Source organism: Pleurodeles waltl, chromosome 3_1 (genome assembly GCF_031143425.1).
Source record: "Pleurodeles waltl isolate 20211129_DDA chromosome 3_1, aPleWal1.hap1.20221129, whole genome shotgun sequence".
In the NCBI taxonomy this organism is placed as follows: Eukaryota; Metazoa; Chordata; class Amphibia; order Caudata; family Salamandridae; genus Pleurodeles; species Pleurodeles waltl.
In genome coordinates this window covers 878042710-878061334 of record NC_090440.1, presented here as the reverse complement: position 1 = coordinate 878061334, position 18625 = coordinate 878042710, and the positions used below count along the sequence as shown (strand labels likewise).

General features: G+C 44.3%; 1 protein-coding gene across 2 annotated transcripts in view; it reads right to left on the bottom strand.

The window, feature by feature from the left end:
- The window catches only part of SH3D21 (SH3 domain containing 21), a 193263-nt gene that overhangs the window by 130804 nt on the left and 43834 nt on the right, over positions 1 to 18625 (bottom strand). Inside the window, exon 1 of one of the 2 annotated variants that reach the window (XM_069223856.1) lies at positions 12773 to 12875. The exons of the other annotated variant lie outside the window; for it this stretch is intronic. Within the exon in view, the coding sequence (XP_069079957.1) occupies positions 12773 to 12859 (87 nt within the window). The 5' untranslated portion in view covers positions 12860 to 12875. Of the gene's footprint in view, positions 1 to 12772; positions 12876 to 18625 lie in introns of those variants that run through there. 2 annotated transcript variants of the gene reach the window in all.

Below are 18625 nucleotides of genomic sequence, written 5' to 3'. Positions count from 1 at the left end.
ACAACTGAAATAACAAAATGTTCTTTAAAAAAAAAGCTAAACCGATTAACCAATTCAAAATATATATATATATATATATATATATATATATATATATATATATATATATATATATATATATATATATATATATATATATATATAGATGAATATTTAGGACCCTATCACACATTAACCATTTTGTATATTCTATATAACATGTTTATCTTTCTGGTAGCTTGAAAAAGTTGTATCTTCAAACAGGGAAATGTTTATTGAAAATAGTGAAATACTGGACTATACTGTTTGGTTATCTACAGTTAAAAAGAAAGAACAACACATTCTATCTGTAGAAGAGAAAGGATGTTAAAGATGCTTTCTTCCACCTGCAGCTAACAAAGGACATAGGCCCTGATTCTGACCTTGGCGGACGGCGGAGTCCGTCCGCCAAGGTACCGCCGCCAAATGACCGCACCGCGGTCAGAAGACCGCGGCGGCCATTCAGACATTTCCGCTGGGCCGGCGGGCGCTCTCCAAAAGAGCGCCCGCCGGCCCAGAGGAAATGCCCCTGCAACGAGGACGCCGGCTCAGAATTGAGCCGGCGTAGTTGCAGGGGTGCGACGGGTGCAGTTGCACCCGTCGCGTATTTCAGTGTCTGCAAGGCAGACACTGAAATACTTTGCGGGGCCCTCTTACGGGGGCCCCTGCAGTGCCCATGCCATTGGCATTGGCACTGCAGGGGCCCCCAGGGGCCCCGCGGCACCCCCTACCGCCATCCTGTTCATGGCGGGTTTCCCGCCATGAACAGGATGGCGGTAGGGGGTGTCTGAATCCCCATGGCGGCGGAGCGCGCTCCGCCGCCATGGAGGATTCCCCCGAGCAGCGGAAAGTCGGCGGGAGACCGCCGACTTTCCGCTTCTGACCGCGGCTGAACCGCCGCGGTCAGAATGCTCGTGGGAGCACCGCCAGCCTGTTGGCGGTGCTCCCGTGGTCGGTGGCCCTGGCGGCCACCGGCCGCCAGGGTCAGAATGAACCCCATAGTTTGGAATTAGAATGTTTACTATTTGTTTACCTTCTATGGATCGATTGTTGCTAAACCAGTGGCCATGACTATTTTAATAATGAGGCTATTTGAACAATGCGATGTTGGAGCTGCAGTGTTTCCCATGTAAGTAGAGATTTACTGCTCTTGGCACTTAATTTGCCAAATAATTTGTAGAGTTCAACAAAAATGCTGTTTCTAGCTCAAATTGATTTAAATAATGCTGCCAGAGAATGCTGCAAAATGGTGCATAATTTGCATTTTTACTCCGCATAATTTCAGTAGGCATGGTGTATAATTTGGTGTTTAATTGCCTTGCCACATACTCCCAGTGGCCCTGATCATCTCAAAGCTCTGCAGAATAGTTTGGGGGCTTTTACTATGATGATGAACCCCATATTTCACTAAAAACAATAAAATGGTTCCTGTAATTTCCAGCTGACTGTAAAATATCGATTTTTTGCACTGCATCGGTTTGCAACAAACACACCTAAATATTTAGTGCTATGCTATGTTTGTTTGTAAAGGACCCTGTCACTCACGAGGGTATATTGGCACTGAGCAGGTGTGTGTGCCTAGCCCTGCCTATGGTAGGTTAGTTTATTGAAAAACATAAATTCACAGAAACAGAGGTAGGGGAAATACATTCGCCCTCCCCTCAGTCTCCTAATTTAACACTCTACTTACACACAAATGGAGGGGCAGGTTTTTGATTCACACCCATCAAACCTAAGGTAGTTATTCCCCTGTCTCCAAATGTCTTGACAGTTACCCCTTAAGTGGACATATGTTCTTTATGGACAGAAAGGCCTCACCAGTGTAACTGTGGTATGCTTCATCCTTGGCCAGTCAGCCGCGTCGGGTTAAGATAGTACTAACCTGCGGTCTTAACCTTAACCTAAAAAAGATTATTTTGATGGGAAAGGGAGTTCAGAATAAAGTATGTCCTGGTGATATTTTCACCTGCCTACTTAATCTTTTGACCACGCTGCGTCTGCGGCAGCCACAGCACGATTAGACAACGGACACCACCACACGTACCGTCCAGAGTAATGATTATGTATCTCTGAGGCCGATTTAAGGAAAGAAATGTGCTATACAGAGATGCGGTTATTTATGTGTTGTGATATAAATTCATAGGGGTCAGGCAAGAGAGGCAAAACAAGGATTTGACAATCAGGCTCTGTGGCATGTATTATACTAGTGTTTGATTACTCTCGAACCATGGGGGAGTCTTGCCTTTTGCCCACATAATGACCCGGTTTACACACAAAAAAGGGAAAATGTAGCGTATGGAACCCTTTGTGAAAGGCCACTAGGGGCGTTACTTTAAACATTTTTTGGGTGTGTTGAAATAGCCAATGAGTTCCACAGAGGGACGCATCTATAAATGTAACAATCCAGGACAATGAGGCTTGCATGTTTCTGAGTCACTTGTGAAGTTATTTGCATTGTGATTGTTACGGGCTCTTGAGAACATTGAGACCAGTATGGCTTAAGGCAACAAGAAACCCATATGGATATATCTACTCCTCGACAACCAATGGGTTGATGATACTAGGAATGGAGAAGAGACCTCTAGGCAAGTGACGCTACTTGGTAGCTTTGAACAACAATGTATAATAAACATAGGGGCACTTGAGAGGTAGTACACAATGGTTTCAGTATTGGTGTGCTCCTCAGGATAAGACATGGGATTTCTTAGCAAAAGATGTGTTACCTTCCTGACAAGAGAGGCTTTACCAGCACTTGTCATCTCTACATGAAGACTCCACAGTAGTTGTAACTTTTCATGATCCCCAGTGTGTGACTACAGGTGAGATTCCACCTCCTAGTGACTGATGGGGTGTATCCCTGAAGGGTAAATGTGGGACAAACTTTGCATGGTATTCCGAGTGCAGTGAGAGCACAAAGGAATGCAAGCCCTCATTTTTTTTATATGGATTTTGCACATTTGTATTGCACAGAGTGCCTTTTAGTCTCACTGTGTGATTTTATTACCGCATGTTTTGATGTGTGATTCATACAAGTGTGCCTTATATGTACTCCTGTTTCCAATGAGTGTTTAAGGACTTGTGTTACTTTATGGTTTTTTATTATTAGATTACTCAAGAAGGACTAGGTAAGAATTAGTCTTACCTCTATGCATGTTCGTTTGACATGCTGGACAGATGGTAGGGACCTATTTAGTAAACATTCTCTGACGAAGGCCCGGAACCCTGGTCCTGTAAGGTTAAATGTTGTGAAAAACTCCAGACATGTACTCTTGCTGGAAGGCTGAAACATGCTGGCATTAACAGTAGTGTGGGTGTATTGATCCCTCAAAAAGCCCCATCCCTCACCCTTTGGTTTCTCCCCAGCTTTGAAGCAATGAGTTTTTAATCCTACACTGTGCAATCCATAATGAAAGAGATATCCCATATATGCACAGAAGCAGTTTTATTCCGTCAAGAACTGGTTCCTTATATTACCAGGACATACTTTATTATGAACTCCCTTTCCCCACAAAAGAATATTTTTTGGGGTTAAGGTTGAGACTGGCAGGTTAGTACTGGCCAAGGATGAAGCATGCCACAATTATGCGGGTGTGGTCTTTCCGTCCATAAAGAACATATGTCCTATTAAGGGGTTACTGTCAGAAGTTCAGAGACAGGGGAACACCTACCTTAGGACTGAAGGGTGTGAATCAAAAACCTGCCTTTCCTTTTGTGTGTAACTACAGTTCATTGAAAAGCCATGTCTTCAGCTTCTTCTGGAATTCAAGAAGAGAGGAGAAGGCTCTGATATGGAGTGGGAGGTCTTTCCACGCTTTAGGAGTGATATGAGAATGCCCGTCCACCTGATCTGGTTCTGTATATTTGTGGGATATGTGCGAGTAGGAGTCCTGCCGAGCAGAGATGTCCGGTTGGTTTTTGGAATGAGATAAGATTGTTCAGGTAGGTGGGGCCTGAGTTGGGCAGTGCCTTAAATGAGTGTGTGAGGAATTTACATGCATAGTATACTTCCAGATATACAACGTGTAATACTCCATCTATTACCACTGTTAAATGTGGGGAGAGACTATGATTCACAAGAAACTAAGGGCCTCATTACAACCCTGGAGGTCAAAGACCGCCAGGGCTGTTTTGCCGATTGCACCGCCAACAGGCTGGCGGTGCAATCTTGGGAATTACAACTGCAGCGGAAGCGCCGTGGTTGCACCGGCGGATTTAATCCTCCAGGGCAGCGCTGCTTGCAGCGCTGCCGAGGGGATTACAAGTCCCCCACCCACCAGCCTTTTCATGGCGGTTGGAACCGCCATGAAAAGGGGAGTCGCGGGGCCCCTGGAGGCCCCTGCACATGGGCAGTGCAGGGGCCCCCTGGCACAGCCCCATGAAGCTTTTCACTGTCTGCATAGCAGACAGCGAAAAGCGCGACGGGTGCAACTGCACCCGTCGCACCGCCACAACACCGCCGGCTCCATTTGGAGCCGGCTTCCATGTTGCGGCCGACATCCCCGCTGGGCCGGCGGGCGGGCGGAAACTGAGTTTCCGCCCGCCGGCCCAGCAGGGATGTCGAAATGGCCACCCCGGGAGTGCGGCCGCATTGGCGGCTGCACGGCGGTTACAACTTGGTGGGTGGCGGTTGCCGCCAGCCAATGTTGTAATGAGGCCTAAATGTTGAGTGGGTCAGGGTTTCTTTCCCTCTCTCAACATTGGTATAAATAGCATATTGCAGTAAGTGAATATGCACATATGGTTTGTGACAGGCTGTTCTAATTTGTGTACTAGTTATAAATAAAGTAGTTAAACCATGTGCAAGTAGGAGTCCTGTGGAACAGAGATGTCCGGTTGGTTTTTGGAATGAGATGCAATTGCTCAGGTAGGTGGGGCCTGAGTTGTGTAGTGCCTTGCAAGTGTGTGTGAGGAGCTTACATGCATAGTATACTTCCAGATCTGCAGAGTGTAATATATGATTTATTACCACTGTTAAGTGTGGGGAGAGACCATGATTCACAAGAGGCGAAATGTTGAGCGGGCCAGGCTGCCCATCCCCCTCTTTCAACGCTCGTAATAAATAGCATATTGCAGTAAGTGAATCTGCACATGTGGTTTGTGACAGGCTGTTCTAATTTGTGTACTGGTTATAAACAAAGCAGTTAAACAATAGCCAGAACACAACAGAAGGGATTAAATTGGTAAATACACACAGTAAGATACACTTACAATAAAAAAAAAAGTCATGCGAGTAGGGCCACCGTTGTTTTATTTCTGCAAAGTATTCTACAAGGAAAACTGTAGTACATTATTCTGTATCAGGTCAGTTGCACTCCACTGTGGTTATAAACCTTTACATTGTAGTCATAAATGTGTGATTCTGTGTTCATTACTACACTGATACAAGTAACCATGGTTACATTAATTTTCACCACATTGCATTAATATATGGGAGTAAAGTGAAGGTTGTATTTGAAACAGTCCCAAGATTTAACCGAACACAAACTGTGATGTTGTGAGGCAGTGTCTGCAACACAAAACCTAAAAAAGTTGCAAGTTCCAGAGTTAATCCACTACGCAACTACTCACCTCTACCAGCCACAGAGACACTGCTCATGACCGCTCACACTCATGTCACACCAAACCACAGATTACATTATCAGAGACATCACTAGTGGCACTGCATATTACATCACCATTGACTTAATCACTGATGCCACTGAAGATCATTGCAACACTCTCTCCATGTGGCAGAACGAGGGCTGTATCCTACAGGATGTGGGTGCATTTCTAGCAATCAGCTAAGGCTTGGCTGGAGCAGAAGTCCCTGGAGTAGAGAGCACTTTGATTGGTTTCCTGCAGAGTCTAAGCACAGGACCTCATCTTCAGCCAACCCCATGCAGATGGTGAAGGGGAGAAGAGATCAGTGCCTATTTTGACCACTGAGAACAAGGCTTGGCATTGGGCAATGTCCTGACTTAGGCGTGTTCTGCACCTCAACTCCCAGATCCCACTGTACATTGCCTTTAGTCATGCTCAGTGGGCACCCCTTTCACAGGGCAGGTTACGAACGGCATGGACATTGAAAATGCCTAGAGTGCTCTGGATCTGGGCCTGACCATCAGCAAGGTCTTGCATTTTGGACCTTTTCCCCTACTGCCCACTCAGTTGGCCTTTGGCTATATCCATCAGGCACTGGACAAGGGAGCTGCCATCGGCAACTCTGCTTAAGTGATGACCGTGATGATTTCAATGGTAATGCAAAATCATTTATGATCTAGTTTGTGATGTTATGTGTGAGATATTGAGCACTGCATGGCTGAGGCCGATATAATGATAGCTAGCTTCCCTTAAGTAGTATCAACAAGGCCTATTCACAGAAGCACGTGGAGTACGTACAGTACTGTTCCTCTAGTATTCGTTTACATTTTCTTGAATGCTTTTGTGAATTGGTCCCAAAACATCTATATCGAGAATAAAATGGGAATATTTAGGAGACATTCATATCCATTTAGTACAAATAGAAAGGACTGCGCAACCTTTCCACTTTTACTAATAGGAAGTTGAACGTGTCAGAGAGCATTCTCAAAGGCATATAAGAGTACGTTAAACAGAACTTCAGTGCTATTTCCCATACTCATAACTGCTTTTGTGAATTTGATCCATAGATTTTTTTTTGTCAGAACAGTACTTTTTTTAATTGGTTACATCTTCTAATTGGTTCTATTTAATCGGTGGGACAGGTATAGTTTGGATAGAGAAATTCAAAATCATGTTGTGTTTATAACTTTTAATATTTAACTAATCACCAACAAATTAAGGATTTCATCATTTGAAACATTTCGAGGGCAGTTTTCAGAAAGTTTTAAACATGAACTTTTTATTCTCCACACAAAACATGAAATAGCTGAAAAATTTTCCCAGACAAGTTCACATGATGTGGCCTACATTTAAAACCGAACGGGATATTAGGTGGAGTTCAAACTTGATGAAAAATAACCCAGGATTAAAAAAATAGAATTTGATACCTGTGTTTAATTTCAATTACGGCAAACACTGGAACGAGGACGTCATATTTGGGGAGTATCAATAACATGACATGCGCAGTATTCATGAAGCAATTACCGACTACTGCGGGTGTTCCTACGACGTAATGCTTTGCAGCAGACGTAATAAATCCGGTATGAAGCATACCTCACTATCAGGGACACACAGAAGTGAGCTGCTAAACCTTGAGTTCCTTGCCGATTAGACATTCTGAACAGATTATTCCTCTGTCCTTACTTTCTCTTTGTCTATTTCCATGACCTGGCTGGGGGATGGACGGACTACAACCAATCATAGGAGTTGTTGCTTAGGACTAGCCGTCGACGTTTGCGTGCCCTCGTTTCCCCTCTTATCAGAAATATGCGGCTTAGTAATGGGACCAGCACTTGGACCGCAGATAATGGCCCTCATTGTGACCCTGGTGGTCCACTGACTGCCAGGGCCGCTGTGGCGGTCTCACCACCGCAGGACCGGCAGTGCAGACCGCCATATTACGACTGCAGCAGTTTGGCCACTGCCAAACTGCTGCGTCCCCACCCATCCCACCGATTTACCGTGGCCCGCCGGGCTGGAGGTTTACACCTACAGCCCAGCAGGAGTCGGATAACTGCCGAGGTTATTCCGACTAGGGACACAGCCAGCATTTTCCTGGTGGTCTCACCGCCACAAAAATGCTGGTGGAAGGGTATCCCAATGACAGGAACTTGCATTCCTGTCGCTGGGATACCCCCCAAACACCTCTGCACACATGCACGCATACACCCACACACACACAATCACACACAGACACACCCCTACTCACACACGCACTCACAACATTCACCCCATAGATACCCATACATACCCATCCACATCACACACGCACACACTATCCATCCCCCACACCCTCCCTTCAACTACATACATACATACATAACCCCCACCCCCTCACTCATCTTCACACAACCACACCCCCAATCGTGCCTCACCTCACGCACACACACCATATACACATACGAACAAACACACACCTGCACGCACTCACTCACCCCCCCATTACTCCTTACACATTCACCCATGCACACACCCGCACCCCCGTCCACATGCGTACACACATGCATCACTGCATTTACACACTGACACACATGCATGCACAATCAATACCCCTCTCTCACCCCACATTCATGACACGCATACAAACACTCACACACACCCATTCATCCCCCCACCCCCTCCCCTTGCGGATGACACTTACCTCATCCATCGAGGTGCTCCTCCATGGAGGACGGGATCCGCCGGCACCACCATGCCAGAAAAAGACCGCCACACAGAATTAATGGTCGTAATTCTGTGGGCGGTCTTTTTCTGGCGTGGCGGTGCCAGCAGTGGAACCGTCTAAACGCCTCCAACCGCCATACTGAATGCCGCCAGATATCCGACCGTCGGCAGTGCGGTTTTCCGGTAGCAGTCATAATACGGCAGTCGGAAGACCGCCAGCACTGGCGGTCTTCCGGCAGCCGCAGCTGCGACGGTCTTGGGAAAAGACCGCCGCAGTCATAATGAGGGCCAATATCTTTGTTTGCCATGGTTCCTTCAGACCGCATTTGGAATACTACATCTACTGGTATGTGTACTTTCTCTAAAAAGGGCATTCAAAGGTTATTTCTTGTATCGGTTTATAGCTGACTTGACCACATTAATTTTACCTCCAGGATTGGGATATACACGTGCCCCTCCCAGTTACTTTCACATTTCTTTATTGTACCTTGTGACAGTAAGCCTTTGTTACTACTTCACAGTTTGCCCTACACTAATGGTGACCTCTTGAAAGTGGATATCTCTGCCTTAATCGGGTGCTTGAGCGTTATTCCATTTTGGATATTGTTTTCCTCACACTGGTTGATTGTTTACTGATTTTTTTTACATCACTTGCTGGCCTTGGCTAGTGGCGCCTTTCCGGCTATCATGAACTGGTAATAGCGGATGTTCGGAACTTTGCACGACTCTACGGAATTAGGCACTTGGTCATTGAACCTTGACTGATTCATTACTTTTGGAATCTTTTGAGGACGCACTACCCTCCCGGTTCGCAAGCCGAAATTCACACATACAAGTAACTTTAAGTTTGATCTTGTGCTTACGAGACATCTTTTCCCTTCTCACAACTTCAATCCCTTTTGATGTCCTGACTGTATTCCTTGGGTGCCTGATACCATGGGCCTACTACTAACCATATTCATACAGATGTGATCAATTTGGATCTGAACTGCTTGATCTAACACATTAATATATCGGGGTTTGTGGTAATGTAATAATGACCATATATTACACTTGATATGATGGAAAAGAATGAATTTTTTAACTGAATGGATGACTTTGTACAAATTATTGGAAATAATACAACCTACTTAAACCTTTAAATATGTATACCAATTATTTTTTCCTATGTGTATGCTATTTTGTTGATAAAACATTACACAATTATACATGGTGGACTTTGCTGCGGGCCATTGTGAATCCAATGGATATTTATTTTGACTTACCAAATGTGCTATTATTCATCCTCCCTTAAAGTATTCAAACATTCAGAGAACCCGGTGGTTCTTTTTCTTCAAATTTTCCTGTTCTATTGTTTTTTCCTTCCCTTTTGTCTTTTTTTTTGTGCTTAAAACATTTTAACTTTTTGTTAGGTATTGGAACTCTGTGCCATTGGAAACTATTGGTGGCATTAGTGTTTGACTTCCTAATGGGCTGGCTTTGGGGTCACTTTGTATATGTCAATTATTCTTTACAATGTACTTCCAATTTAGAGAAAGCCCCAGGCTAGCATGACCTAGGGTGTAATACATGTTGACTGTTATGTATCATGGGGATATGAGAGAGATATAATCCACACTTATGAATAAAGGAAGACTATATACAATTTCAAGGGGTCATATCAGTACTTGAGATTGGGATTACCCCTGTACATAATTACACTGACTAGTCCAACCTTGCACTCTCTTTGTGATTTTGACTGGATGGGTAAGGAGTCGCCCGTCCTGTAGGTCAGACCGTTTCTTGGATATTCCCATTACACTTGGGTGACAATTCTCAAAACCCATTCTTAAAAATAAGCAGAAATGGGACCAACCCTGCCTCAACCTCTGCTTCAGCCTTACCAACGCTTAAATCAATACTGTGAAATCTGCCATTTTCGCTGTTCTTCAGTGGCATAGGCCAGATTACCTCTGGGTGCTAAGGATTATCCTTCAATGGTGTTTGTCACATGGCTCTGGATAAAGTTCAAGAACAGCCTCGGGAATCTTTCTGAGTCTCACATTCTATCCATAGGACTTTCTTTGTTCAGGAAATGGCAATTGAGGATACTGGTAATCCAATTTTATTGAAAATAAAGTCCTCATTAATTATTGTCCCATATGTTTGTGACTTGAACAGTTTTTTCCTTGTAGTTCCCCAATAAGGAGACAGTCCCATGCATTAACGTCAATTCACCAAAATGCCAGGGGTAGTGGAAGTGACACGCACGCTCATCACGCTCTTTGTACTCAAATTTCACTCTGACACATCTACACACACACTCTCTCACGTAAACACACCCACCCACCTGCAAACATGCTTACAACATACATTTAAAATCATTTTTTTTAAATATGCACTGTCACTGTTTTCCAAGCACTGATTTTGCCACCTCTGAGGCCAGGGGGGGTTGCAAAGGGCAGTCTTAGGGGCCTCGGAGAGCAAGCCCCGAGGTAGCAGCTGCAACCCCTAAATGACATCCATGGTCCCACAGGAACTTCCTCATTACGAAACGGGACTTGTGATCAGATGTGACCGACCAAGCTACTATTATATATGTAATGGTTAATGGTTAAATGTGCTGCAGTTGTTGTATCAACTACACAGCAAACAAATTTGATACATGCCCACATTGTTCTAGTCAGGGCCGGCTTTTGCGCTGGTGGCGCCCTGTGCAACAGTATTTTTTGGCACCCCACCACCCCTTGACCACCTTCTTAGATTCTCTCACTACGACCCGGCAAATATGACCCCCATCTCTCCATAGCCCCCCTTACACATACATTCATTTGTCTTTAAGCACTTGTAAAGGCTGGCTTTACTAATCCACTCTGCTATCCACATAAAATATAGTTCTGTTCTTTGCTGCAGGCATATTAACCCTCTACGCTACATTATGGCGAGTCAAAGCTGCTGCTAGACAAAACTCCCATCTCTCTCCCTTGTGGTAACGTTAATTACAAGAGATATCTTGACATTTTAATTGTTTCCTGAAGGCTGCACGCCCAAGGAACTTTTCAGCAGGTGCTTTTAAAGCTCAAGGTTCGTAAGTCATTGCTAAACACAGCGCCCCCTGAGGTCAGCACCCCCCAATCCAGGTCAGCACCCGGTGCGATCGCACAGCTCAAACCGCCCTAAAGCCGGCCCTGGTTCTAGTTTCCAACCCACTAACAGGCTGATGGGTTGATCAACAGTACAGCACATCTTTAACAAATAGCTGCAAGTATCCACTTGTGTAATGATGGGACAACTGTGTGCTATAAAACTTCAACTTACAGCCTCGCTAGGGGCAGTAACTGCTATATAAATGCATATATACGATGCTTTAGCTCTCAATCCACCAGTAGCAATGCAGATCAACCATATTACAAAGGTCATTGATACATGGCCATGTGGCCCTAGGTGACATTTCACTAGTGATCCAAAGAGATGACTGTGTGGAAAAGGCCTTTGGTGCACCCCCACATAGACTGACATGATAAATTACCAGCTGGCAATTAGTTCAAACGTATATAAAAGGCTTTCAACATGTTAGCACTTAGACCAAGTAGACAGACCATTGGTGGGACAATAGGTTGACATACTGCAAATGTTTTCAAAACATTACCAGATGGCCACAGTTGAGAAATGACAAGTGGGCCAGTGGCTCAACCATTTAAAGGTTTCAATACATGATGATACCGACCTAGGTGATAATCCACTGGTGGACTGGTGGGTCTAACATGGGCAAGCATCTTTAAGTCAATGCATTATTGCTCAGGTTAACAATCCGCAAGTGAGCTAATGTGTCAAAGTGGCAAATATCTTGCACTCACAGTAATGCAGCCTTCCTTACAAACCATGCGCAGACTGAAGCATCAGTGCTACTCCACACAGCTTGGACATATTACCAAGCTCCGCGTTTCAGTGTAAACTTGTGGAATGAAGCATGAAACGTAGCAAAAGTCTTCAACAAGTGTTGTCAGAGCCCTAGCTGACAGTCCACGAGTAGACTCGGAGGTCGAAGGCGCCCTTTTTTACGCGTAACCTTAGTTGTCAAGCAGTCACCAGGAGACTGATCATCAGTCACTGATGCATGAACTACAGACAATCACACTGTTGTTGAACGTCCACCATTGCCGTGATACTGTGACAGTGCATCAAACATTTTGGGCACATGGCCGCGCAGCCAGTCACCTGGTTGCTGAACACCATTTAAAAAAAAGTGTATGAAAAATACAACACACGACAACGTGGCTCATCATTTTGCAAAGTGCAGAGTGGTTTGACTAAGAGGCTTATCTGCAGCCTTGGTGGCGAAATGCCGCTTCCTGTGCTGCGTCACGGGCTAGCACTAGAGATGTGACACAGTTCAGCTTTCAGCCAAGCCCAGCATTCTGCATTTGGGTAAATGAGAATTGACTCAAGCGCCAAGTTTTGGAGTGTTTGCACATAAACAGCATGTTCCTACCTGCGCCAGCGGGAGGCAAAGGTTAGAGTCCTTCGAGCCCCACGAGCCACGTCTAGAAGGTGTCCGCGGCGTTACTGAACGACGCATGATTCACGGTTGTGACATCCCCACAGAACAGTTGTATGGATATGAGCTAAGTTCCAATTGGTTCTCGGGTTGGTTAGTTAAGTGCCACGCCTCTCTCCTTTGCCAACCTATTTCCTTTCTGTCTTCCTATTCCATCTGTGCGCATTTTCGGGGTGCAGTTCGAGCGCTGGTTGTATAAACAGATACTAGTGCTTCCTTTGTTTCCCAGAGAAAAATATGTAAAATTGCAGGTCGCTGAGAAAGCAGAAGGAACCAGGAACTTAAATAAAAAGCAGAGGTAAGGCCTACAGTCCTGTCTTTGAAAAGGGGTGTAGTTTGGAAGAAGGGATTGAAAAAATATGCAATCATCTCGGCAATTCACCCTTCCTGGTTATTTGTGTTTTTTAAATTTTTAAATCAATTCGAGAACCAGACGTTCAAAAACGGTTGGCAAATCTAAGGGACCAAATAGCCATACTATTAACCTTCCGAAACCCACCAACCTGTATCTGTAATACATTTCCCACCCATTATTGGCAATGCCAATGGTTCTTGCTTATAAATAACAATGGCTCTTCATTCATTTATGGCTTTAGGAACTCAATAAGTCATTATAAACAGGGCCGGCTTTAGAGCTGGTGGCACCCCGTGCCACAATCTTTGTTGGTGCCCTGTCAAAAATCTCCTTCTCCACAAATTCCCTCACCACCACGCTCCACCACAGCCCCTCTATCACATGCATTTCATTTCTTTTATAGAGTTACTCCTAAGAGAGTAGGCTATCAGCGCACCTTACATCACACACACTTTATACGGGGACAATGAATCATACGTGTGTAAATCAGTCTATAGGGAACGTTACATAAAACAATGAGGATTATAAGGTGTAGGAGTCACATATTACTGATACCAGTTGGCAGTATATTTTAAGAGCGTTGGTCTGGCGAAGCACAAACTCCAGATTAAAAACGTGCCATAGTAAGAATGTATTTCTACCCAAATGAACCCTATTTCCACTATTAGAATAATAAAAGACAAGGAAAAACATACATTCTAACCTATACCTTGCAGTTTGCATGCAGCTCTTGGACGACAGTTCATAGCTCACTGTGCTATATTAGAGTTGTTACATATAAACTGCAAGTAACAAAAGGATCTCTGTGACAAAAAGAGTAACCAAACTGTTGGACACATTAGGAACTTTGAAGCAGGTACTTTTTAAACCTGTGTTATTTTTAAACACAGTGCCCCCTGTGGTCAGCACCAGATGCAGAAGCAACGCTCGTACTGCCCTAGAACTGGCCCCAATCATACATGCACTCTGTTACTCATGGTTGCACATATGTATCCTTTCATCCATCCACAGATTAATTCTTGGATTCATCCATTTACACAACCACAATAAAACACACACACAAACTCAAAAACCTATGCAAATTAAATTAAAAGACTATGGGGGTCATTCCGACCCTGGCGGTCAAAGACCGCCAGGGCCGCGAATGACGGAAGCACCGCCAACAGGCTGGCGGTGCTTCCCTGCCCATTCTGACCTTGGCGGTAAAGCTGCGGTCAGAAAACCGGGTCCGGCGGTTTCCCGCCGGATTTTCCCCGGCTGGGTGAATCTGCCATGGATTCTGACCCCCTTACCGCCAGCCTGTTTCTGGCGGTTTACACCGCCAGGAAGAGGCTGGCGGTAACGGGTGTCTAGGGGCCCCCTAACAGGGCCCCAGCCTGCTTTTCACTGTCTGCCTAGCTTCAGTGTTGCAGGCCCCCTTCCCGCTGGGCCGGTGGGCGCTAACAGTGTTAGTGCCCGCCGGCCCAGCGGGAAGGATGGAATGGCTGCAGCGGTCTTTTGACCGCGGAGCAGCCAAATGGCGGTTCCCGTCGGGGTCAGAATGACCCCCTATAAGTAGAAAAAAGAAAATATGCTGCCGCCTAAATGTAGCAGGCATATGCATGCAATATCAAACTAAATTAAACATGGCCCCAGAAGGCCATCTTTCAGTGGTGCTGTACATAGTGTATCGTCATTTTAAAGCTCCAGTATGGCTACCATGTTTAGAACCAATGTATCAGCCACCATGGAATTAGAAAACAATGGTACATTGTAGCCAGTACCATTCCATGCTGGTTGCCAGCAAATGTTCAACCTCTAGGGTTTGTCAAAGGATGATCAACACACAAATCCTTGCCTACGAAGGTAATGTGTGTGGCGTCATGTAACCAGATGCATGTTTGTGGTGTTCAGCACAGTGGAATAATGATCTACCTTTAAACACTTTCTGGCTTTAACATATGCTTTTCATTGTAAATATATCAAGTCCACTGCATTTGTTTTAACTTTTCATAATAAACACATCAGACCTAGGTTTATGAAATAAACATTCACAATGATCCAATGACATCGATAGCCTTTATCATCGCTGTGTCACCATAACTAACTCTGAACTACTTTATTGAGCAAAGTATTCCCAAAAGGCATACATTATGTATGCAGTAATAAAAGTACCAATATGTCAAAGCAATATATTAACCCTCCTTAGAGGGACTCATAAGGATTATCATAGTGCAATTCCGCACCGTTTTTTCAAGTGGGTCACCAGCACCAAGAAATTATCCTTCTATAATAATCTATACGTTTCTGTGTAATAAAATACCTGCCTACTGGTTTTAGTGCAGTGTGATATTAATTCACTCTTCAAAATTTACTGCCTTAACACGTTTTTCACAAAAAGTCAGGCCTAATGGCTTTTTAATAAACGTTCATAATAAATAGATCAAACCTATGGAATCTAACATATCTTTCTGCAATGGATCAATAAAGTCTGGAGCCTTTACGAACTGCTTCATACCATAACCTATACAAGTCTACGTACGTGTGCTTACACTGCACACTGTCATGCTGTTATAAAATAAAAAAATAAGTACAAAATTACAGTTGTTAAAACAATACACATACTCACTCAAAAGGGCCTAACAAGAATTATCACAGAGAAAATCTTCCATTCCTATGCTTTATCAGAGGGGGTGATCAACGCCCAAACTTTGCCTGCTATGGTAATCTGTGAGCTTACATGTAACAAAATACCTGTCCAGAGCATGTAGCACAATGTGATAACAATCTACTATTAAATCACTTTTAGCTTAACAAATGCTTCTCACAATAAGACAAGCCTGCCTTTCTCATAACTTTTCATAATAAACAGATGAGACCTGTGGCACTGGGCTTGTCTTTTCACTGTGAACCAATGAGGCCTGTGGTCTTTATCACTGGCTTGTCACCATCTTGAGCTCAGGTCTACTTTACTGAATATTGGCAACCATTGGGCACACAGCTATAGAATGAACCACCGAACACTAGATGTACCGTCACCCAAGCACTCATCACAAGCAGGCTTGAGAACGGCAATGTACTCTACACCAGAATATCCGAGCAAATCCCACAAAGACTCTAGACCATCCAGAACACTGCCCAGTACTCATCATGGACCTACTAACCTGCACCCACATCGCACCACACCTCATGCAACTCCACTGACTCCCCATTCGCAAAAGCAGCCAATTCAAACTGCTCACACATACAACGCCCTACACAACATTGGACCAACATACTTTAACACTACAAACTCCACTGACTCCCCACTCACAAAAGCAGCCAATTCAAACTACTCACTCACACATACAAAGACCTACACAACACTCGACCAAAATACTTTTACACTACACTTTGACCAACCTCACTCTCACCTGCATACACACGCATTCACAAAAACAAAGCAGGAGGTTGCTCCTTCACCCATATTGCACCCAAAACATGGAAATGCCTCCCCCAACACATCAGGGCCTGCTCCTCTCTTCCTGAGCTCTGTAAGAAGCTTAATCCTGTCTCTTCAAATAACTCCATGGGGCTAATTCGCCCACCCACCTGCTCAAGTGCCTGGATGGCAAAGCAAAATACAACCTCTTCTAAAAGGGTCTATCAAGGACTATCACAGTGCAAATCTCCTACCCACACAGCTGGTCAGAGCAGAGAAGGTAACCAACACCAAACCTCTTGTCTGCTATAGAGATTCAATGTAACAAAACACCTCTCTGCAGGCTTCAATACAGAGTAAAAATAATCCATCCTTAAATGTCTATCAACTTCAAAATATGCTTTTCGGAACAAATATATCAGGCCTACTGTCTTTATCAAATAGAATCAAAAATGTTTACTGTTCAGCAATCTATACTGTAACAATTAAAAACACTGATGTTCGCAACACATAATGAAAAACGATTGCAATTCATGTCAACTTAAAACAAGCTGGACACAGTTCATAAAATGCTACTCTGTGCAGTTTTATATAGCGCAAACTCGACCCCAAGATTGGAGCTCTTTACATGAGCACCAGTTACGTTTCACAAAGACACATTCATTTTTGATAGGCACGGGAAGATTAAGTGATTTGCCCATAATCACAGGATGTTAATCCAATACCAAGACACGAACCTGGTTCACCAGCTCGAAAGTTAGCAGCTCTTGCCATTAAGCCACACCCTCTTCCTTATGCTGCACTCTGTGTGTGATGCTTGAACTACATTAGTATAGCACATACTACCTCTTTGTGGGGCGCTGAAGCGCTTACCAACAGGACTAGTTTTATGTGTACACCAGACAAGCGCATTACTCACACTATTACCGATTTGAGAATCGGAGCCATTTAAATTTGCAACCCCATTCCTAAATTCTTCCAAAGTTTAGAAGTTGAGAAATATAGAAACCGGCACCTTTTAAATAGAAAAGACACAAGGGAAATCCTCAGTTTGGCTGTCCCCTGCACAGAGGGAGAGCCTATTCTACAATATTTACTGCACTCAGGAAACTCGCCCCATATTGCTTTCCGGGCATTCCTTTTACAACACAATTTTGCCCATAACTCAGCCTGTGGCGGTCCTAGGACAATGGGACCACCGCCAAAATGTTCAGCAGGACTTCTTGTTTCTGCCAAGGTCATCTTCTGGGTCCCCACACTAGGTTGGAGAGGACCCCAAAATCATAACCTCTCCCACATTCAATGCCTTTTTAAGCTTGCTCTTGGCTGGAGCTTTTGTTTTACAGTTGGGAATAGTTAGTGTTCTAAGGTCCTTGTTTGTAATAACATTCTAGCAGGCCTGCGAAGCCTGAAAATGTGTAATGCACTATCCCCAGTCTGGGCTGAATATATGGTTATACTGCAGTGCTCTCTTCCATGCTCTTTCCATGTGGTTATGCCCTCTAGGGGCTGACAATATGGTTACATGGTCATGTTTCTTCCAAATGCTATTTTTATTGTGGTGCTCTAGGGGCTTCCTGACCATAACAGCCTAATCCCAAGTGTATGAGGGAATGTACAAACACAAAGTTTATTTCTGAGAAAGGTTTTTATTGGGTGTGAACGATAATTGTATATGTTTTACTGATCTCTCCTTATTGGGGGCCTAGAGTGGTCACCAGTGGCTGCACAGTGTCAGCTATGGTATGTTCCATCTGCCAATGTATATTTGTAAATTATTGCATAGTATTTAGAAGTGTGTGTGTGTAATAAATGGAAAAGGTATTGACTGGACTATCATTTATTGAGTGTTATTCTTGGGTGCCAGTGACTGGTGATTCCTAGCCCACACCACTTCCCTTGAGTAGGCCTTAGACTGCTCCGCCTCGCTTCCCTGTGAGAGTAAAGCGCTACAATGGGCTGTTTGGTTCCTACTGAGGACAACTGAGGAGCTATTACTTGTGATGGCCACACAACTACTAGCCCGATTTCC